This window comes from Stigmatopora nigra, chromosome 5 (assembly GCF_051989575.1).
Source record: "Stigmatopora nigra isolate UIUO_SnigA chromosome 5, RoL_Snig_1.1, whole genome shotgun sequence".
NCBI lineage: Eukaryota > Metazoa > Chordata > Actinopteri > Syngnathiformes > Syngnathidae > Stigmatopora > Stigmatopora nigra.
Window position 1 is genome coordinate 13,449,807 of NC_135512.1, and position 23,243 is coordinate 13,473,049.

General features: G+C 37.5%; 1 protein-coding gene across 10 annotated transcripts in view; it reads left to right on the forward strand.

Moving 5' to 3' along the window:
• The window catches only part of lrrc7 (leucine rich repeat containing 7), a 73,457-nt gene that overhangs the window by 38,533 nt on the left and 11,681 nt on the right, over positions 1 to 23,243 (forward strand). For 7 of the 10 annotated variants that reach the window (XM_077717089.1, XM_077717092.1, XM_077717091.1 and 4 more), the window contains 21 exons: positions 2,161 to 2,278; positions 3,661 to 3,739; positions 3,876 to 3,965; positions 4,715 to 4,771; positions 5,588 to 5,651; positions 6,329 to 6,403; positions 7,308 to 7,452; positions 8,253 to 8,325; positions 8,499 to 8,516; positions 12,655 to 12,784; positions 12,857 to 12,972; positions 13,200 to 13,269; positions 13,930 to 14,029; positions 14,997 to 15,121; positions 16,525 to 16,743; positions 16,824 to 16,946; positions 17,626 to 17,737; positions 18,762 to 18,975; positions 20,453 to 20,956; positions 22,109 to 22,333; positions 22,901 to 23,129. In XM_077717089.1, the coding sequence (XP_077573215.1) occupies positions 2,161 to 2,278; positions 3,661 to 3,739; positions 3,876 to 3,965; positions 4,715 to 4,771; positions 5,588 to 5,651; positions 6,329 to 6,403; positions 7,308 to 7,452; positions 8,253 to 8,325; positions 8,499 to 8,516; positions 12,655 to 12,784; positions 12,857 to 12,972; positions 13,200 to 13,269; positions 13,930 to 14,029; positions 14,997 to 15,121; positions 16,525 to 16,743; positions 16,824 to 16,946; positions 17,626 to 17,737; positions 18,762 to 18,975; positions 20,453 to 20,956; positions 22,109 to 22,333; positions 22,901 to 23,129 (2,886 nt within the window). The remainder of the gene's footprint in view (positions 1 to 2,160; positions 2,279 to 3,660; positions 3,740 to 3,875; positions 3,966 to 4,714; positions 4,772 to 5,587; positions 5,652 to 6,328; positions 6,404 to 7,307; positions 7,453 to 8,252; positions 8,326 to 8,498; positions 8,517 to 12,654; positions 12,785 to 12,856; positions 12,973 to 13,199; positions 13,270 to 13,929; positions 14,030 to 14,996; positions 15,122 to 16,524; positions 16,744 to 16,823; positions 16,947 to 17,625; positions 17,738 to 18,761; positions 18,976 to 20,452; positions 20,957 to 22,108; positions 22,334 to 22,900; positions 23,130 to 23,243) is intronic. The other 3 variants (XM_077717088.1, XM_077717097.1, XM_077717090.1) reach the window with 2 other exon arrangements.

Genomic DNA, 23,243 nt, shown 5'->3' on the forward strand with positions numbered 1-23,243 from the left:
CCTGGCGCATTTGACGGTTCTCGTAGGATAGACTTGTATTAACGTGTGCTCTACCTATGTCCAGTGGTCCTCGTTTCCCAGTGTCTTCCCTGTAAGGTTTGTTTTTTTCCCTTTGGTTGTTATGTCCTTGTTGCTTTTGAGAACCTCCCAAGTCATAACATTTTGTTAGTGCACCTTCACTTCCCATCTCTGCCTGCTTCCCTGCATTTGGGTCCTGCTACACACCCCACACAACGCCATTCTAACAAAATGATCCGACCATTGATGGACCCAGTGGGAAGACGTCGGCGTAAGCGCCGACTATGGCCTACCCATCACACACGCACTGCCAGCTCTCCGCCCCATCGCCCTCTGTCTACCAATGGTTCCATCTCGTGTTAGATTTGGATTTTTCTGAAGGATAGGATTGTTTGAATCTAATTGACCTGCTAGACTTGGACCCAGTCTCTCTGGCAAAGTTTTTTCCCTGGCTCCTGCCTGTGGATCCAGGCGAAGATGGCATCATAGAGCTTCCTCCCGTCCTACCGTCTTGGACTCCCAGCCGTTGACGCCCAAGGAATTACTTTTCTTTCTTGACGACAACACGGTCAACGCCGGTCCCTGCCCCTCGCGCATCAACGCTAGTCCTTGCCCCTCGCTCGCTGGTACCCCCCTGCAGCCTTGCCTAACCCAGGTCAATTCAGCTCTGAGGTCTCAATCTCATGAAATGAGGAGTTGAATAAGAGGAGAGAGTAAAAACATTTAAATGATTTTTCAAACTTGCAACTGAGATCATTTCTCTTATAATAACTGCCATAGTTCAGGCCATGACAGTTCAGCATTTATTGGCAGCAGGTCAGACTACAGGCACGTGGTGGGGTTCACCTTGAATCAGTGGCCAGCCAAACACAGGGCACAAGCAGACGTAAAACATTCACATACAGTGAGGACCAACCTGGGATCGAATCCTCAACCCCAGAACTGTGAAGCCGACGTACGAACCACTCATCCAACGGGACAGCCATGTTAGTGACTAAATGACACCACATAGAAAGGGGCGATTTAAAAAGTGGAAGTTGTCATACTATCATTTGTTGAGTACAGCTAATGTCTTCTGGAGAATGTTGCATTACCATAGACTTACATTCTATGATGTAATTACTCAACGAGACATGCTGTGAAGTATGCAAAACACCACAGAAATGAGAGAGGGAACCAGGGCAACAATTTTGTTTCTGCTTTGTTGAACTGTTAATGTCTAAAATGTTATTAATAAAGATCAAAGAGATTTGATTAGCTGTCCTGCCCCAGCAGAAAGAAGAAGAAAAAAGATATATAATTTTGGGAGTATAATCCACTACTATTTGTCCGATACTGAACCCCAGTGGAGTTCATTTATGGATTAATACAGGCTATTGAGCTCAATGTTTTTGGTGTAACTGTCAACTACAATGTGGACATTTAGGGCTAATATTCTAGTGGATCTAGTATATATGATATGATCTGGAGAGTGTGTGGATTATAATCAGATTTTACTGTGAGTGCATCTGGTTTGTTTTATCCTGAAAAAGTTATTTGCACGGTAATAAAGTGGAGCAATATTTTTTGCATTTCCTATAAATCAGCGAAATGATTCATGTGGAGGATCACAGTGGAGGCAAAGACACTGTTTTCACTAGATTTTGAGTTCCCATTACCAAGTGAATGAATCCACAGGTAGTGTAAAAACACATAAATGTGTTTTAGAATACTTGAAGTCATGATTTTCTGCACAGTATTTTGGTGAGTACATATGCAGTAATTTGGAAAGGAGAGTCTAACATTGTTAATTTAAAATTGGCTTACCTGTTTAACACTGATCCTCTGTCATTTATGTTGTAAACATATTTAGGCTAATGCATCATTCATTTAGGATATACATTTACTTGACAAAGAAGATAAATTAGTGCATCATGTTTTTATGGTAGCATTTGTCTATCAATGGTTAATATTTTAACCATATTTAGATTTACAAAATATCCATTGATATGGACCCTTAAAAAAACACTTGCTCTGAAGGGATTAGCAGCAGGAGGGGCATTCTAAAGCTTATTTTGTGTTTACATATTTTGGCAGAAAACCAATTTTGCTAAGTTTTTAAAAATGTCATAATAACCTCTGTCATTCTCCCCATTTTTTCAGCAACTCTTCAGCTGTCAGGCCTTGAAAAAACTGAGCATGCCTGATAATGACCTCTCCAACCTTCCAACCACAATTGCCAGCCTGGTTAACCTGAAAGAACTTGACATCAGTAAAAATGGTAAAACATTATTTTATTTTTGAAAAAAATGCAACGCTGTGCCCAGTGGTCGCAAAGACACAAAGAGGTAGTTGCGACCAGAGATATTACACAAGGACTTGCGGGGGAGAGAGCCAGTTCCCCTGATGTTCTTATGAGCAGCCAACAAGAAGTAATATACTATACACCTCGTATTAGCGATTGGTCCGGCATTCGCGCTGAGTGACGGAAAAAGACACTGAAAAAAAATGCAACGCTTCACCCAGTGCTCGTAGATATCTTTTATACACGAAAGAGATGCGGCAAAAAGACAGCTCTACAATGATAAACACCCTCTCATGTATTGGCAACCTGGCTTTCTCGTATCTCGAATTTTTTCTCGTTTCTAGAGATAATTATTTGCTCGAAATTTTACTCGTATCTCGAAATGCTCGTATGTCGAGGTACTCCAGTATTGCATTCATAAAATTCAAAATGGCTGTATTTAAAATCATTTAGTATTGTCTCTTAGCGTAATAATTTGGGCAGATGTTGAAAGAATGTGTGAATCGTTGTTTTATATATATAAGTTACTCATATTTCGCGACACTTAAGAATTTATTCATTTTTCTAATCGCTTATCCTCACAAGGGTCGTGGGGGTGCTGGAGCCTATCCCAGCTAATTATGGGCACCAGGTGGGAGTCACCTTAAACCGGTGGTCAGCCAATCGCAGGGCACGGGGAGGTGGACAACCTTTTACGCACACACTCAAACTTAGGGGCAATTTCAAAAACTACCATGCATGTTTTTTGGGATGTGGGCGGAAACTGGAGTACCTGGGGAAAACCCCTGCCTGCCTGGGAGAACATGCAAACTCACACAGTGAGGAACCACCTAGGAAGGAACCCTCAACCCTAGAACTATGAGGCCGTCGCACTAACCACTGGATCAGAATTGCAGCACAAAAATGTCATGCTGAGCTGAAATGTCCTGTTTTTAAATTCAATGTCTCCATAACTGGAACAGCCCAACAACAAAATAGAAAATTACTTCTTTCTTCAACCTTTAAAATTGTGTTCATCGCTCCTGCTATAACAATCTCATTAACAAGACGGAGCAAATGGAGAAGGAGCAAGAGAACACAATCACCATTTAGTTTTTTTTCCCTCAAAGATCCACAGTAATTAAACACATGGCCATTAAACATCGTAATCTCAGTAAATTCACAATTTAAAATGACAAAAAAAAGACATTTTAGAGTTGATGGAGTCTTATCGTACTTTCTTACATAAAAAAACAACAATCATAGATAATCACAGTGCTCTCTCTCTCTCTCTCTCTCTCTCTCTCTCTCTCTCTCTCTCTCTCTCTCTCTCTCAATCTCTCTTTCTCACTCTCTCTCTCACTTGCTTTTTCTAACAGGTATACAGGAGTTTCCCGATAATATTAAATGCTGTAAAGGACTGTCAGTGGTTGAGGCCAGTGTCAACCCCATCACCAAGTATGGCATGTTAAGACATCCTGCAACAAATTTATTCAAAAACATTCAAATATTAAAATACTTTCTTTTTTAGATTTTTTCTACTATTTACTTTGTATGTGTCTGAAAGTGCTCGCTTGTTTTTCTTACCCTATAGACTTCCAGATGGTTTCACGCAGCTTCTGAATCTGACTCAGCTCTTCTTAAATGATGCCTTCCTAGAGTACTTGCCAGCTAACTTTGGCAGGTAATTCCATACATGATATAAGCACGGAGTGTCTTGAATGATGGCCTTGTTGGGAGGTATTTACTTTTTTTTCGTGTTTTGAAGTGATGGTTTTGGCATGAAACTGACCATTTCTATGATGTGGAAATTACCATAATTTATTCAACTCTACTCAGTCCCTTTTATCGACATAAGTATAATTTTTGGATATTTGTCTCTTAATATAAAATTCCAGATGGATGCTAATTTTCAACTAAGGTATCATGCATGGTGGTGTTTTTTGGTTGGTTTTTTTTTGCACTTTGGTGGCCAATCTGTCAAAACGTATTAATGTCCTCACACACTTGGTATATTTTAGTGCAACATTTATGTTAATAAATACAGCAACACATAATTACAACTTTTTTTGTGAACAAACAAGATTTTTTTGCCACATAGATACTTCTGTTGTGGAAAGTTTTACTAGGAACATGTTGATCCTTTTATTAAACAATGACAGCTTTTAAAAATTATACCATACCACAATTCCTGGTGGAAATATATGGATAAATGATACATTTGAATATTGTCACACCACTACTCTGCAGAGATTGCAAATTTTCCACATACCTGCAAGGGTTTAATAGAAAAAAATAATCTGGGGTCTCTTTTCTTATGCAACATTTGAATTTTGAATAACCCTGTTGAAGACTATATTTTTTCTTAGCCTGTTTTTTTTCTCCCTGACTGGAGGAAATACAAATTTGACTGATTAAGTTTGATCTTGGTAGACTCTCCAAACTTCGGATCCTGGAGCTGAGAGAGAACCACTTGAAAACCATGCCAAAGTAAGACAATCTCTATCTCAATTAGTTTGACACAGTAAAACCACATAGGACCTTAAACCAACACATGCAGGCTTTGAGGTCAACTGCTCAGAAAGTTAATGACATGTTTCAGAAGACGTCCATTCAGCTAATGATAAATGTTCTGGACTTTACATTAGTTCTGAAAGATTTTTGCACCTCAAAGCTATTTCTTTACCTTGGCTTTTTGAATTACTGTTTATACTGAATATGTCCAGTTCTTTTTAGCAGTTATTCCTACAAAGGGTTACAATAAACACTTCTGTGCTGTGATTTAATTTCAATTTTCCACAAAAGGCATTATTTTATCTTACTATGAATATCTTTATTAATCTTTTTGTTCATCTTTTGCATACAATCCCGATGTATAGTGACAGGCAGAATAATCAAATAGTCTCCATTAGAAACTTGCAAAATTTAATATATTTGTACATTGTCTTGTCATTCATAGACTGGAAAAGGTTGTGCAAAAATGTTGTTGATTATATCAATGTAGTAATTAAGGTCAGTCTAGAAACAAGACAAAGTAACAAAATAAAAAAGAAAATATTTTAATAGACTTCCATATCGCTTTCATATTTGAATAAAACTGAAAGAAATATGATTTATTTGATTAGTATGTAGATTGAATAACATTTTAATTAAAAATAAAACCCACAGTATTCCCAAATTTAAATATTAACCCCTGACATTATAAATATAGGAGGCATGATTGCCAATTGTGAAAACGAAATCTACCTGCACTCAAAGATGCAAGCATCCTTTGTAATAACAGCTGTCTGCATTCATTCATTACAGGTCTATTCATCGACTGACACAGTTGGAGAGGTTGGATCTGGGTAGCAATGAATTCTCTGAAGTGGTGAGAATGTTTGCCATTCTATTTAGCATGTTTTCTTTTGATAAAATATGGATATCTAAAAAGTAATTCTCTTTGGCCTGTTGAATTGTCTGTACTGGAAGGCAAATATGGGAGAGAAAAGAGAATTACACTCGTAGTTGGCAAGTCCAATTTCAGAGGCAGCATCGTGAGATGTTCACATTTCAAAAGCCATCGCAGCATACAATAAATCTTCCGTAGACCCATTGAACTGTAAGGCATGGGTTTGGTTGAACCATGAAATGGGAAACAGTACCATGAGAGGACTGAGGGAAAGAAGACTATATAGGAGCTGACAGAAGGTGACATCTGGGTCAGACAGGAAGTTCCCCGTATGGTTTGCATCCTGCCAAATGACTTTCACCCACTGATTTATGCTCACTACACGCCACAGCCACAACTTTCTTTAAGATGATAGCCAATTCTGTTCTAGCATGCCAAATGTATCTTCCTCTTTATTACATAGTAACTTAAAACTGATCATTAATATATTTAAATGTAAATGTAGATGTTATAATGTTTCTCTATGAATCAAGTGCTCAGTCAATGTACAGAACATTGCGGCAATATTGAAAATTGTCGGTAGGAGTTTTTGATCCTAAATGTTTTGAGCATTTTTATATGATTTTGTTGACATCTTTGGTCTCTTTTCATGTCAGCCAGAGGTGTTGGAACAGATTCACAACCTAAAGGAGCTGTGGATGGATAACAACTCACTACAGTCCATACCTGGGGTATGAGGACACAGTAAAATATGAGGCCCTATTTTCGTACGTCATCTAAACCTAAAATGGGCTGGTGTATCTGGACATTAAATAGCACGTTTTGATCATTTTGCAGACTAGCATAGACTTGATTTTTGGTAAAAGGAGGAATTCATTGGATCTAACGGGTCATTCCGAACCAATCGGCAAGCTTCATTTCATTGTCTTTAAGTGTGACAGGCGTTGGTGCAGCTTCTACTCTACGTGATGGATTGACAATTGTTTTGGTTCAATGGAACAATTGACTTACACTTGGCCTGATAAAGTATAGCCGGTTTACCAGGCAGATTACAATAATTTAGGCAGAGAGATCTATGTCTCAAAACGAGTATACTTTGAAACCAGATTTTTCTACTCTCAATCACGAGTATGACAAGAAAAATAAAAAAGAAGAAAATATAATAAAGACAATAATCTCTTGACATTTTCTAATGAATGGAAGTGATATGTACGACTTGTCGGAAGGCATCAATGTACAAGAAACACACAAATATCAAATAAATATTTTATAAGACTGTCTTTCCACACATGCACCTGGGCAGATAATCAAGAGCCTATCTTTCGCCGAAATGTAGAACTCCCCTTTGGGAGTATCGTAGAAGTGTGCTTTTCATCCAAAAATATTTCACTTGCACCAGCCATGCCCTTAAGGAACACACATTCACTGTGCTGGTATACCTAAATCGATGCAAATCGACTTACTAAATCCCGAAACATGTGCGCTGTGGGCACCACTGGGCTTCCATCACACTTGTGCAACATTTTACGCCAGAGGGCCTGGGTGCCGTCTATGAAAATAGGGCCCATGTTCTCCTTTAATGTTATTGATGTGGTTTATCAATGATTTGCTTTCCATATCTCTCTGACTCTGCAGTCACTAGGAAAACTTCGCCAGCTGCGCTACTTAGACTTAGCTAAGAATCGTATTGAGAATTTGGACATGGATATTTCAGGTTGTGAGGCTTTAGAAGATCTTTTGCTTTCCTCCAACATGCTTCAACACCTTCCTGATTCTATAGGTAAGTCCTATATACCTATACAGTTGTGGTCAAATGTTTACATACACTTGTGAAGAACATAATGTCAGGGCTCTCTTGAGTTTCCAGTTATTTGTACAACTCAGATTTTTCTCTGATAGAGTGATTGAAACAGATACTTCTTTTTCTCAAAAAACATTCATGAAGTTTGGTTCTTTTATGACTTTATTATTGGTGAACAGAAAAAAGTGATCAAATTTGCTGGGTCAAAAATATACATACAGCAGCGCTAATATTTGATTACATGTCCCTTGGCCATTTTCACTTCAATTAGGTGCTTAGGGTAGCCAGCAGATTTGATTACTTTTTCTGTTAACCCATAATAAAGATATAAAAGAACCAAACTTCATGAATGTTTTTTTATGACAAAGTAGTATCTGTTCCAATCATTCTATCAGAGAAAAATCTGAGTTGTAGAAATAACTGGAAACTCAAGAAATCCATGACTTTGTTCTTCACAAGTGTATATAAACTTTTGACCACAACTATATATGTGTGTTTGTGTGTGTGTGCATATTTTCCAGACTATTATATAGTTTGGCTGTGATGTGTGTGTGTGTGTGTTTTCTCTGTTTGTTAATTTTATGTATGTTTATTCCTGGGTTTAGTAAAACAAAAAAATAACCTCCCAAAAATTAGACTTACACTCCAGTGTAACAAATATTGTATTTTCTTCCTCTTTATTAAGTGTTGTTTGGCTTGTGCAACTTATGTTCTGGAAAACACTATTTTTATAGTGTAAACATGAACACTCAAATGTTACACATTTATACTTCTAACAGGAATGCTGAAGAAGCTCACAACCCTGAAAGTTGATGACAACCAGCTCACCTCACTGCCGGGAACCATTGGGAGGTAAGAATCCTCGAAAAGCATGCAAGTTATCAAGGTCAACTAGTATGATTTATTCAGTAGGTGTTATTGTTTGAAGGGTTGTGTCCTTTCCTTGTTTACTACTTTGTGTCATTTTGCTGGTTGATAATTTGGGGGGATTCTGTGTGTTGCTTGCTGCGTCGCCGTGGCATAAGTGCGAAGCCCAAGCAAGGGTGAGTAACTTTAGCACATTAGTTTGTCGCTCCAGGGTGCGTTCAGAAACAACAGAGTTGTTCAGTTGACTCACAGTTACAAACACACAGTTTTAGAAGCTAAAATCACTACCAAACCAAACTTTAATTTAGTTTTAGTGCATCTTTGTTTCCTCATGATTTCCTTCTTAAAACTTTGTTTTTAAATGTCACACAGACTCCAAATTAAAATGACCTGAAGCTTATCCAAAGGAAAAATAAAAATGTCTATATTATTTGACCAAAATTCGTACTAATCCGTCTAAGCACTTATTCAATTATGGAGGTGAAGTGACTTTAGAATGTCATCAACATGATTCATGTAACATTTTAAATGAAAAGGTTTCATTGCGTATGATGGATCAGCTCACAAGACAATCATTGCGCTTGTAGAATGACAATAAAAACAGTCAATTCAAATCTGTATGAAGACGGACAGAATTGAAAGTTTTATTGTAGCACTTATATTGTTCCAATCTTACATCTAAATATATTTTCCCTAGAGACAAAATCATGGCTATAACTATAATAGATTATCTTTGTTTTAACATTTTCATTATTCCCTTTTCATTGCGCTTTGTATCTGAATGCTCTGAAAACAATGTATCTTTCTGAACGATTCCTTGGGATTAATTTCATTAAGTCGACGTGTAGACTGTAGCCCATTATTTTACCTATGATGATTTCATAACTACTTACAACATAGCCATCCTTCAGTAGTAATTTTATTAAACCAGTATGTTCCCATTTGTGTTCCTGTAAACCAGTATGTTCCTGTATCTGTTCCAGTTTCCTCATATAGTATATTTGCTTATTTTTTCATTTCATTAGTTAAATAATATTTAGACAATGGAAAATGACTTCTACTGTATTCAGACGTTCCCCAGCAATTATATAGTATTTTAATTTGGCCTTTAATGCATATAAAATTTTCCTTCTTGAAAAATGGTCCTACAAAACATGATTTAATTTATTTCTCAGTACTTTGAAAATGCTATAGTTTTTGGAATAAAGGTTGCACATGATTATACACACATTTAATAAATGATTACATTTTTCTGACACACAGTGCACCTGATTGTATGGCGTAATAGTGCATCAATATTCTTAATTTGTCTTTAGTTCTTTATTTTTTTTAATATTTTAATTACTCCTCAATCAAGTGATTTTTTTAGTATTTCTTTTCATGTTATTGGAGTGTGTAATGCAGTTGTGCTGCTACAAAAAATAGTAAATAAATAAATAAAATAATGATGGATGTCAGTAAAAATAATCAGAATTCATACGCAAGTCTTCCTGTTTTGTAGGCAAACCTTTTGGGAAAAAAATTATGTCTTTTAGGTAAAGATACTGTGAAATCATAATTGTTTTAGGTGGAAATACAGAAACAGTATAGCAGAAGCAAACCGATGTTTGCTGAATACATTATTCAGTGTTGGAACCAGGTCATAAAACTTCTTAGTCAGTGTGGCTAAATGGTAACAAAAAAATGGAGAGCAAGGTACAATTTCCAATGTTGTCATGTGCGCATAGTTTTTCCTTTCATATTTTTGATGTAATGAACCACCTGCCTTGTTTTCAAAATTTTCTACAATATCAGTGTAATTCTCAAAAGTTAGGTTAACTTCGATCATGTTATATAAAATAAGAGGTGAGTTTAAAAACTTTAACGGCAATAAACTGGTATCGTAGCTTGTTTTTTGGTTGGTTAGATTAATTTTATTTGGTAATAATCATGTAATTTCAGCGTTTTATGTTTATGCATTACAAAGTCGTATAAACATCCTTCAAAAAATACAGCAAAATATTTAAATATAAATACTAGTCAGCACATGGATTCCCATTTGATAAATTTAATAATTCAAAAATGTATCCTGATCTTACTATTTAATATAAAGTTCATTTTAATACCAATTTAATACTCATCGTTATGATAGCATAGCATTATTTTTCAGATATAAGTAACATAGGCTTCTAGTACATGTCGTCATCATAATGTTAGTGTTTTAAGAAATCAACATTTGTTGGGATCCTTGATGACTTTTGATGCATTTATTTCCCCCACATTTTCACGAGCATTTTTCTACTCATTATGTCAGACCTATAGAATATTTCATAGTACGGTATATAGTAGTTCCACAACAATTCGTGACATTATTTATAGTTTCATATGTACCTGAGGAAGAACACATTTTTTTTTCAAAATTATTTCCTTTTTTAAACATATAATCATGGTGATGCTAGAATTTTTTTTACCGATTCTAGTAACTTTTGGTTTACATTGCTAGTACTTGTTGAGGCTGTTTTTTCCTTTGGAAATGTATTGCAAAAATCCAAAAGTAGGGCACAGACGTGGAGAAATAGTCCACTCATGTTCTTCGAACGAGAGTTTTTCTCTGGAAGCAAAACATGGCTTTCATTTCATGTCATATGCTATTTTAGGAAAAAGTTCAAAAATGAAATGCCGTGAGAAAAAAGGAATCAAGACATAATAAGAACTGACACTTTGCACACAGTGTGGCATTTAATCATGCATAATGATAGTTCTAATTCTGAGGTTTTGTGCAAATTAAAAGAATGTTGAACTAAAGAGTGTTGTTTTAGTACAAATGAATCCACTCTTCATTTCCTTAATAAGTACAGTATATGTTGGGTGATATGTGGTATAATTACCAATTCATCAAAATGTATGGTTAAAAAATTGTGAAACATCAACATCAAGACGCCATTTACTCACAAATACTTCTGAAACTGCATGTCCATGTGATGGATATATTACATAGTTCTTAATCTGATTTTTTTATCTTGAAATCCATCCAGATTATTTTTACGTACTGCGACTCATGTTTTTTTTGTTGTTCTTTTAAAGAGAACATCTTGTACAATGTGCTGATTTTCAGCCTGAGGAAATGTACATTAGTGACTAAAATACAATTTTTATTAATGAGCCACAGAAGTAGTGCTTATACAACCTTCGGTAGTGGTGGAAAACCTTGCAGGGCCTTCTTGCTTCAATGAGACACCTGGCACTGCTTTAAGGATATCTAGGCTGGGCTGCTAAGACATCTAAATAAAGGATAAGAAACACCCCTCCTCTCTTCCCACCGTATGTTGGCCCAGATGGTCCAGGCTGGTGGGAATAATAATGACAGACTCTTGCAATGTTAACAATGACAGAACACAAATGGAAAATTGTAGGCTCATTAACATTGGTCTGCTGTTAGCCAGGCAAGTGATGTTCAATGGCAAGAAGGTCAAAGAGTCTTTTTAATGACCATGCATAAAACTATTAATACATTCAGCACCATAGACAAGCGCAAAATGTTTGGTTGGAGAATTGAAAATGAACTACAATGTGATGAACAGATTAATGTAATGAATTATTGATGTATCCTTAGGTGATCTTTAACTTTTCTTCTGATTGTAGCCAACCCGGCTAACTACGGGTATCAGCTAGGGGACACCCTGACTTAGTTGACAGCCAGTCGCAAAACAACCAGCCACACACACACACTCACACCTAAGGGAATTTCTGAAATTGTCATTCAGTCTACGATTCATGTTTTGAGATGTGGGAGGAAAACAAAATACCCAGGAAAACCCATGCAAACACTACATAAAAAGTTCTGACCCTAGATTTCAGAACTGTGAGGCGTACATCATCTCTCTCTCTCTCTCTCTCTCTCTCTCTCTCTCTCTCTCTCTCTCTCTCTCTCTCTCTCTCTCTCTCTCTCTCTCTCTCTCTCTCTCTCTCTCTCTCTCTCTCTCACAGTATACTTCACCACTCATGCATATACAGAATATAATAAGAATCTTATTTTTCACTGCCTTGGTAAATAAACTCACTATATTGTCTTAAAATTAAAATAAGCTTAAGGATAATTACTTTCAGAAAAGCTGTTTTTTCCCTAGCTTGGTAGTTAACTACTGAAACAAGTCTTTACACGATGAAGAAGTTATATCAAAAACTTAAAAACAGTAACACCAACAATAAAAACCACCGGCCTTATGTATTATTACCATCACATCATTAGAAAATGTCAGTAGCGATACAAATATTTTAAAGAAACATCTTATTTACTTCAATTTTATCTGTCTCCCTGTTATGTCTTTGACCCAGTCTGTGTCTATTGGAGGAACTGGACTGTAGTTGCAATGAGTTGGAGTCCTTACCTCCAACCGTAGGCTACTTGCACAGTCTCCGGACTTTTGCTGCTGATGAGAACTTCCTCATTGAACTTCCCCGAGAGGTGTCTACCCCTCTTTTCTTCTTTATCCGATATTATGTGTTTCATGACTTAACCTATTTTATTTGTGTTTAGATTGGTAATTGTAAGAATGTCACAGTGATGTCACTGCGTTCCAACAAACTCGAGTTTCTCCCCGATGAAATTGGACAGATGACCAAACTTCGAGTTCTAAACCTCAGTGATAATAGGTAACCACAGACGCAAGACACCCCCCCCCCTCCCCTCACACACACACACACACACATCGTGAAGGGAATTCTTCATCAATGATTTTGTAGTGGCCCTTTTTGCCTACAGTTGCCATGACAACTGGTGAGTGTGTTGCTATGACTACTTGCTCTGCAGGCTGTACAGTACCTAGGTAGAGAAACATCTCTTTTCTCATTATTTTTATTCCATTTACCCCCATTTCCAGGTTAAAGAATCTACCGTTCACCTTTACAAAGCTGAAAGACCTGGCAGCTCTCTGGCTTTCTGACAATCAGGTAGCTTTTTCCTCCTTTCCCATAAATCAGGTTCTCCCTATCAGTGGAGGAACGTAAAAGCAGTAAATGTACAAAAGTTGTTGTTGTTTTTTTTCCTGCTTCTATCAATTTGGTTTACTTTATTTGTTTATCAGACTGGTCATTGTGTCTTTAATTTACCCAACAGCAAGCAAAGCCTTTTAAAGTAAATACTGCCTGAACCATAAAATATAATCATACAAAGTTCGTTAATGACTCAATTGATGTGTTTTAGTAATTTTCATTGTTTTTTCATCTTGAATATTTGGATTATACACTGAAAGACCAGGAATTTGGAGCAACAATTAAATTTTTTGACATGTGTTACAACATTCACAAAGTTGGATGTTTTTCCCGATGTTCTGATCATGATTGAATGAGTGGTGTACTTTCATGACGTACTGTAATCATGAAAAAGAATACACATAATGTGTATTATCAGTCAATCATTCAAATTTCAATTTGTTCATTCAAGCATATAAATCGAATGTAGCATTATGTAATTTGTATGCGTTAAGGAAATGCTCATCACACATGAATGTTGACAAAATACAAGGAAGAGCCAAGTTTCTAAAACATGTGAGTCATAAAAGATGATATGTATTTGCGTGAATGTTGATATGCTTATGTCTATCCTTGCAGTCCAAGGCCCTGATCCCCTTACAGACAGAAGCCCACCCTGACACCAAACAGAAGGTTTTGACCAACTACATGTTTCCTCAACAACCTCGTCATGATGAGGGTACTAGCAGTGTGGATGTGTTTCTCTTTGTGTGCTTGTGGTATGCATGTGATTAAAAAGAGCATGGCAGTAATCCCATTTCATTTAAAAGAAAACATGATAAATATAATCTTGAGAATGTCCTTGACTGTTCGGTCAGGGGTGTCCAAACTAGGTCCTGCCGCCCACCATAGGCCCGCTGCCCAGTTTTTATTGACTCGCACTATTTGATGAAAATATTGATTACGAAAGAAAGTGAAGCATATTTTCCGTTGCATTTCTCAGGTTTAAGACTGGGTGGAGTTAGTCACTTTAATTGTGCCTCTTGTTTTCTTGTTTTCCCTAAATTTCCCGAGTACGGGATGAATAAAGTTATCCAATCCAATCCAATATAGCAAACAGTAGAATTTCAGTATTTTGTTTTACATAAATGAACTTAAATCAAAAATCACCTAATTTGAATAATTGTGTGTGTGTATATATATATATATATATATATATATATATATATATATATATATATATATATATATATATATATATATATATATATATATATATATATATATATATATATATATATATATATATATATATATATATATATATATATATATATATATATATATATATATATATATATATATATATATATATATATATATATAGACCCTGAATTGATGACCATCCAATCATAGGGCACAAGTAGACGTACAATCACTACACTATCGAGTTTCATGTTCTCCCTCAAATCCTTTGTTTTTACTGAAAGTGGGCTTCAGTGAAAAAAAAGTTTCGACACCCTGAAAAAGCTGTCAAACTTTGATGATGCTATAAAATTGATCCAACTATTTTCTTATGCTTCAACGATAAATAATGGCTTACTATAACATTTATAAATGCACCAAATTTGTCTTTGTCCTATCAACTGGTTGTTAGTTTTACGCTTTCATGGTTTACCCATGTTTTTTTTTTGTCCTGTGTACAGATTATCAATCAGACAGTGACAGCTTTAATCCTACTCTGTGGGAGGAGCAGAGACAACAGAGAATGACAGTGGCCTTTGACTTTGAGGATAAAAAAGAAGAGGAGGACCACGCCGGGAAGGTCAAGGTCTGCCGTTTATCTGTCTGTCTATATATACAGTTTGTACTGCTACTAGCAATTAGCTCCCTGAGTAATTTCTACTGAATTTATTTTTTTCCCCTGCCCACTTCAACACCTCATAGATTCTGTATAAAACATTAAAAATAACCACTGATGGCATTGTGCCACATTTGCCAGACTTTTTATGTGGGTGTGAATGATTGTCGGTCTCTACATGTTCTTTGTGATCGACAGGCAGTCAGTCCAGGTTGAAGTCCCCTCTTCACCTTGAATTACCTGAGCAGAATAAGTAGTATAGAAAAATAGAACAAACACCGTATGCTATACTTTATATCATTGAATGGTGTTTAAAATACTATATCACGATTTCATCTCAAATCCATCAATATAAAGGAAATTGTAGATATAATATCAGACATAGGCATTTTCGTTATCATTGACTTGACAAAAAGCCTAGTAGTCATCATACCCTCAGCTGCGTATGACGAAATTGTATAGTGCTTCTCCACAGGTCCGCCATCCCAGGCAAGACCCCTTAACTGACATATTCCGACTTGTTAGCGCACCGCCACGATGGAAACATCGCATCACCTCTTGAGCGCCATCAAATTTATACCCTAATATAACCATATTTTAAGCCTTCACTTTAAAATGACTACATCAGCCAATTTCTCTTGTTGCTCATTTATTACTTTTTACATATTTACTTTTTTGCGAAAAAACAATTGGGATCAATACTAAATTACAGTATACAACAGATGTTCTTGAATGAATATTTTGTAAAACATTTAATACCTTTGTGCCATATTTATCTTTTAATATATACTCGAGACATTGACAAGGTTAGAAATAAATAAAGGATGTATAAACTTTTGAACGGTATTGTACATTGCGTTGCCGCAAAAAAAGTATTACGCTCCATATGAACCAATACATTTATATAGCATGTGTAATAGTTTGATTAGATTGCGTGGGTTTACTCCGGGTACTCCGGTTTCTTCCCAAATCCCAAAAACATGCCCATAGCTATGAGGCCTGAATGGCTGTCTCCTTGTGCCCTGTGATTGGATGGGCAGCATACCAGGGTACCCCCTGCTTGGTGCCCATAGTTAAACAGGATATGCTCAAGCACCCTCTGCGACCCTTGTGAGGATAAGGAGTTTGGGAAATGAATGAATGTGTAATACTGTGTTTTTCTCACTTCAGGCTTTGCTAAGGTTACATGTCAAGGATGCATACTGATACATTTTACATTATTATAAATGACAGAATTGCGAATATTATTTGAAAGTCCTCTTTTAATGGAAACCCTTCAGAGTTTCCCAACATTCATTATAACAATAGCAATACAAATCAAAGCTGCTAAGACTTAATTTTGCGATTTAAATTAGCCTCATCTTTTTCAACAGGTGGAGATAAATCTAAAACGCTATCCAACACCCTATCCCGAGGACTTGAAGAATATGGTCAAGTCAGTGCAGAGCCTTGTGGGTAAAAACGTCCACACTGGGCATGGGCACCAACACCATCTCAGCACAGGCACTGCCACATCAGCAGGAACCAATATGGAACTTACACACCATAGCAAAGAACTGTATGAGCCACCATGGCCCCTGCCTCCCAAAGAGGTTGAAAAGTGACACTGCACCCAACAATGCACAATGAGATAATGAAATAATGACCACCATGATTTATCTGATCTGACTAGGTAACAGACAGAGAGATGCAGGACTTCTCTCAGAATCAGCTAATGGATCAGGGGCCGATGCATAACTCTGGCATGGAAATCCCAAAAAGGAAGGACAAAGAGGACCTGACGGAGAGTTCAGAGGTTTGTATCGCAAGAATCACCACCCGAATCAAAAGTAACTTTTTATTTGTGTGCAATAATATTGCAAGTAGAAGCACATTTATTTTCAACAGTTTGTTTATAAACTGGAACCAGTTCTCCACATGCAATGTTAGATATTAAAAGCATTTATTGTTGTCAATTTTGATAGAAACTTTGATAAAAACAATATTTGAATGTTTCATTTCACCAATTAAAATGATCAGATAAACACTGAAATTATTTATACTGGCAAGTGTATTATGGTAAGATGCCTACAGTATACTTTGTTGTCCTTTGCATCAATTACAGCATCATAGCACTCATAAAGCTTCGAGGTAATCTTGGGCACAGTTCTAGTGGGTTCTACCCCCAGTATTATATTGTGTGTTTTCTTTGTGCGTTTTGCCTTAATCATCGAAATTCAAACAATTATGAACGATTGAAATATTTAACGTTGTGTGTGTTTAACTAATATAGCATAAATGATTCTCACATCTTCAGCATACAAGCATTGTATACAATTTCAGGTCTACAGGTATATAACACTGTTAGAAATTCCATTTTAAGATCCATGAATAGAATGCTTTAAAAATGCTCTCTTTTTCCTCCAAACAAAATGTAACTGTCCAAGAATGTTCTTCGCTGATTATTAACATGACTAATGACAGACTTCCAACAGGATTCAATGGGCGGCTCACCCAATGACATCCGAATCTCTGACATGAGGCCCACCTTAGTGGAGCCACCGATGTATAAACCAAAAGTCGTGCTGCTTGGCAAAGATAAGAAAGGTGCCGTATTACACTGAAACTCATACTTATACACATTTGATATGCTGTATTATAATGCACTTGGGGCATGTAGTTATAGTGTCCATTAATTAATAAGAGCCACACAAATTAATTTCACAGATTCATACTGACAGTGAGGGAACACTATAAAATGATACATTTGAATGATATTAATTATAAAGCTGTACGCATTTTGCTTATTATATAACTCACCTCTGCCCATCACAGCACTGGCATCACATTGGCTAAACTAGAGTTACTGTAAATTATACAAGGATATATTATTTGGAAGTGGTAGCTATACACAAGGTAACCACTGTTGAATGAGATTATCAGTACATAAAACAGCTTGATTTCAGCACAACACGAAACACGCTTGATTACACGTTTTTGATCTATTTTGATGAACACATCTGTGCCAAACACCTGAGAACTGGAAATTCTATTCATGCATCATTTAATTTAAAAAAATGCATTAAAATCATTCCTTAGTTGACCATATTAGTGAAGTAAAAAGAAACAAAGCTAACTTTGCATTTAGTGGGGTCCTATTTGATCTTTGGTAATAAATTAAGTAGTTTTTGCAGTCTTGCTAACAAACAATTGGAAAAACAACATAACCTCGCCAGTAGCTGTTTGAATGTTTAATTGTCAAACTGTGATTTTATCCTAAAATAACAGCAAATGTTAGAAGTATTTGTGATATGCTGACACTAAATTCCTGCATGCATCTCTTTGGTCAAGTCCTCGTGGTTGAGAAATGGAACATGCCTGTTTTGACAAATTAGGGAGTAGAACTAACAGAAAAAGGTTTCTAAATCTTGTGGGTTTAATACATTTAAAAAATATATCCTCAAAGTCAATATACCTGGAAAATTCTACTTTAACTACAGTAACAAAGTACTTAAATCATTCACTACAAATTCTTTGACTACTAAAGGTTTTCTTACACCACAGCAGTTGGGAGGTAACTTGTTTGAGAGTCATTTAATGAGTTGTGCCTCCTGTCACTCCCTGTCTCTAGAATCTACAGATGAGGATGTGGATAAGTTACACTGTCTGAACCATAGCGGCTCCTCAGCCACTTACTCTGATTACTCTCCGTCCGTGGGATCCTCTGGCTCCTCCAACCCACCCACTAACACTCACTCCCACCCTCACTCACACACACACCAACACAATCCTTCAATATCGGCACCCAATAAGGATCAAGCTCCCCAAACACACTGGACAAACAGGTAGCCTAAATGTCTAAATATTTCCTCCATTTTGTCACTTTGCCACCGCTGTCCATGATGTCTTCTCATTCAGCTCCAACTTTTCAATTTTCCCCTATCACCATCGCCTGTCTCATCACTCTATATTTTCCATTACATCTCTCCAAACCTGGGTCCCACTCTGTCTCTTTTCCATTTCTCTGCTTGCTCTGTCAAGGTCAGAGGACCTCATTAGAATGCAGCAGACTGGTCACGATTTGTCCTGTCTCTCTCTCATCTCTTTACTGCACCACTTTTAATCTGACCAGTGCAAACATCAGTATACAGTGAGTGTGTTGAGGTCATTAACACAAAAAATAAAGCAGCTCTGCAGTTATTTGGCGCAAATTCAATATGCACATTAACATTTAAACCCACTGGTTTGAGGCACAGGATACTCTCGATATGCCTAAAAAATTATTAGTATTTTAAAATAACAGGGGGGCTGTTGGAGCACAAAGATCCTGACTGATGGCTCTCTATTCTTGCATAATCAATGCTTGGAGTCAGAATTTGTGGATTTCTGATTGTCCTCTCGCCTCTTGAGGATTGACCATAGTTTCCCAATGGGATTAAGGTCTGGAGAGTTTCCTGGTCAAGGGCCCAAAATCTTAACGTTTTGTTCCCTTAGCCATTTTGTTATGACCTTTACTTTATGCCATGGTGGTCACTCCATCATGCTGGAAATGGCATTCTTCATTACCAAATTGACCCTGGATGGTTGGGAGAGAGGTTCAATTGAGGCCAAACAGGCACCAGGGTGCCCAAGAAAGGCCAGTAAGCAGCTTGACTATCTATTTCTTGAAGTTGTTTCAGCTACAGGATCGAAACACACCAATGAACAAAGAATGGTACCAGAATGTCCTCCGAGAGGAGCTTCCCCCAACCATGTTTTTTGGTCTGCTCGTGCCCTGCGATTGGCTGGCCACCAATTCAGGGTGCAGTCAGCTGGGTTAGGTTCCTTGTGAGGATAAGCATTTCAAAAAATGCGCATGGTTGTCCATCTCCTTGTGCCTTGCGATCGGCTGGCCACCAATTCAGGGTGTTCCCCACCTCTGACCCGCAGACAGCTGAGATTGGCTCCAGTACCTCTCTAAACCCTAAAGAGGATAGAGCGGTTCAGAAAATGAGATGAGATGAGACAGTTTACCTGTGTTTGGCCTCAACGTCAAACCCCAAAAGCGAAATATGGAATTTACATTTTATTGATGAGAAACAAAACATATACATGTATTTAGCATTCAGCATTAAAATTTTACTGAATCATTTTTCTGATCAGGTCCTGTAACACTATACTATCCATTTTCCAAACCATTTTTTTATCACCCCGCCAATGGTTTTCCATTGTATTATACATTGTACCACACATATCATAAGTCTCGTTATACAGTACTGGTACAGTATTGTGTACCTTGTTGCTGCTGTGTCTTTTTCAGTGTTATTCATTGTCTGATTTTAGACTGGCACAGTCTTTTCCTAAACCTATTGACTCCAAGCCCCTGCTGTCACAAAGGGAAACTCCTCCATCAGGGACCCTGCAGCAACGTGGAGATAGACGTCCATTGAGTGAGCCTTTTGACTGGGCAGAAGCCCCTCACTATGACAACACCGGTTTTGATGCTGAAGAGTCTCCCCTGGAAACTTCATCCACTACCAGCCAGGGTAATCCGCCACTGGGTTCAAAACCACGGAGTCAGTCAACACACGGCCGCCGTCCTCTCTTAAGGCAAGAGCGAATAGTCGGTGTCCCATTAGAGCTGGATGCACAGACACTCCCCTTTCACAGCAACCAACGCTCCACACATGAAAATGAAGCACAGGCTTCTGGGCAAAGTTCTCAGAATCCTTGGCAGAATTGGACCCGAACTCCAAGCCCCTTAGAAGACAGGACAGCCTTTCCCTCCAAACTAGACCTTACACCAACCTCAAGCCCAAACCCAGACCGCAAGCTGACAGACCCAAGGTAAATGAAGCAGAGTAGGATTTTTTACTCTTCATAAGTCTCTCACTTATGACTGTTTTGGCAATGGAATTTCATTGGACACAACCTAATGCTATGTGCAAAGAACCAAATGCAAAGAGACAAGCTTTCACACACACACACACCATTGCGGACAGATTCAAACGTTTGAAAAAATAAATTCTTTATTATTTTCTAAATTCTTCATCATTTCTATCACAAGACCCAAGGTTAGCTCAAGAAAAAAAAATGTCATATAAATGTGACAAATACTAAACATTGAAACACTAAACACTGCACTACATCAATGCTTCTCAAATAGTGGGGCGCGCCCCCCTGGGGGGGCGTGGTGCGATACCTGGGGGGGCGCGTGTAACCCTGGGGAATAGGATTTTATTTGGCCATACTAGTATAAAGTGTAATTGCGCATCCACAACAGTAGCTGACAGTGGCGCTCTCATTGTTACTTCTGTCATGTTTGTGAGAGTGCAACATTTCACATGTTGTACCTATAACACTTTTATAAAATGATTTTATTTATAGTCACGGTGGGAAGTGGGGGGGGCGCGAATAGTTTTCTTCTTGCTAGGGGGGGCCTAACAGAAAATAATTGAGAAGCACTGCACTACATGATATGATATGCAAATATGCCCTTCATTTTTCTATAACATATACATAGAAAGTACTGTATGTTAACCAGGAGTACATTTTTTAGTAATTCAGAAAGTCAAGCTGTCAGCGCATACAGCGAGCAACATCCAAAGAATCTTGAATTTAGTGCATACAAAATGTGCACCGACTGATTGGGCACCACGTCCACTTTGGGTAAAGTTTCAGACTTTTAAGTGCACCCTATCTGAATAAATATGTGCCGCGTTGCTTTTGTACGGTTTATTACAATCAATAAAAGGAGAGCAATTGGCCGAGGTTGACATGTATGCAAATCCCATTTCATTTCAGTCAAGAGGCACTGTGCACTCCTAATCTCTGAATCCCAGACAACTGAACTAAAATCTTTCAACTTTGGACAAATGGCTTTATTATATTATTATGATGTTCTACAAAGATGGCACATGTTAAGATTTTGCTTCTCTGTTGAAATCTTGATACATTTTTGGTCATCACACTTACCTCTTTTTTTCTTTTTTTTACAAGGCGGGAGCAGTCATCAGGGCCTCTTCCTGGTAGCTGGTCATACCACAATAATCAAGGGGAGCAAAACAGGAAAGACCAGCTCACTGTCAGTGGGGGCAACAAAGTAACCGTGGTAATGAGTAAAAGCTCTGACCGACTATCTCCTATGATGAAAGAGACACGATCCAAGTTCAAGAAATCCCAGAGTATCGATGAGATTGACATTGGAGCTTACAAAGTATACAGGTATGTATCTGTATTGTTATGTATTAGTACAGTGTTCCCTCTCTACTTCGCGCTTCAGCTATTGCGGACTCAGAGCTTCGCAGATTCTTTTCAGGAAAAAAAAATTAAAGATATTAAGTTAAAATTATAAATTACATCATTTTACAAGAGGTGGAAACAAAATATTCAATAAGAATTAGTAATTGCATCAAAAAAAGGCCAAATAAATGGTTAATAACATGGTGAGAGTTCAGGAATCGCATTGATGACGTACGTCATGGCTGTTTACAAGCGCATCTTCACCGCCCAAAAAAACAATTCTCACAACTCCCAATAACAATGTTTCTTACATGCAAAAAAAACTGCAGAAGATCCTCCATCCGGACTTCTATGATGTTTTTTCTTGGTGGTGCTTTTGTGCACATGTTATACGTTTCTTTAAGCATTTTTGAAGGGGCACGCCTACTTCGCGGAAATGCAGCTATTGCGGGGGGTCCCGGTCCCCATTAACCGCGATAAGCGAGGGAAAACTGTACTTTCATTCCTAGCAATGTGATTGCAAGTATTTCACGTCTTCTTTATCTACAGCATTCCCATGGACAGCTACAGCTCATCCATTGAGCAACAGAGCAGCTTGGACCGCCAAGACATGCCAGGCTCCATGGAGCAGACCAACATTGCTCGGTCCCAGTCGGCACCTATGCTGGATGAAGACCTTGTATTCCCAACACATGGCAACCATAACCATCAGGGGCGCAACCAAAAACCTGCAGTACCACATAAAGCCTACCACTTTGACCAAAATTATAATCCACAGGTTAGCAACAGACCGCGTATCCTCAAAAGTGTTGCTTTTGGTTGAAAGACCCTGAGCCTGAAATAATGATATACTATCTTGTAAATTACAATATAAATGACATGATACTCACTG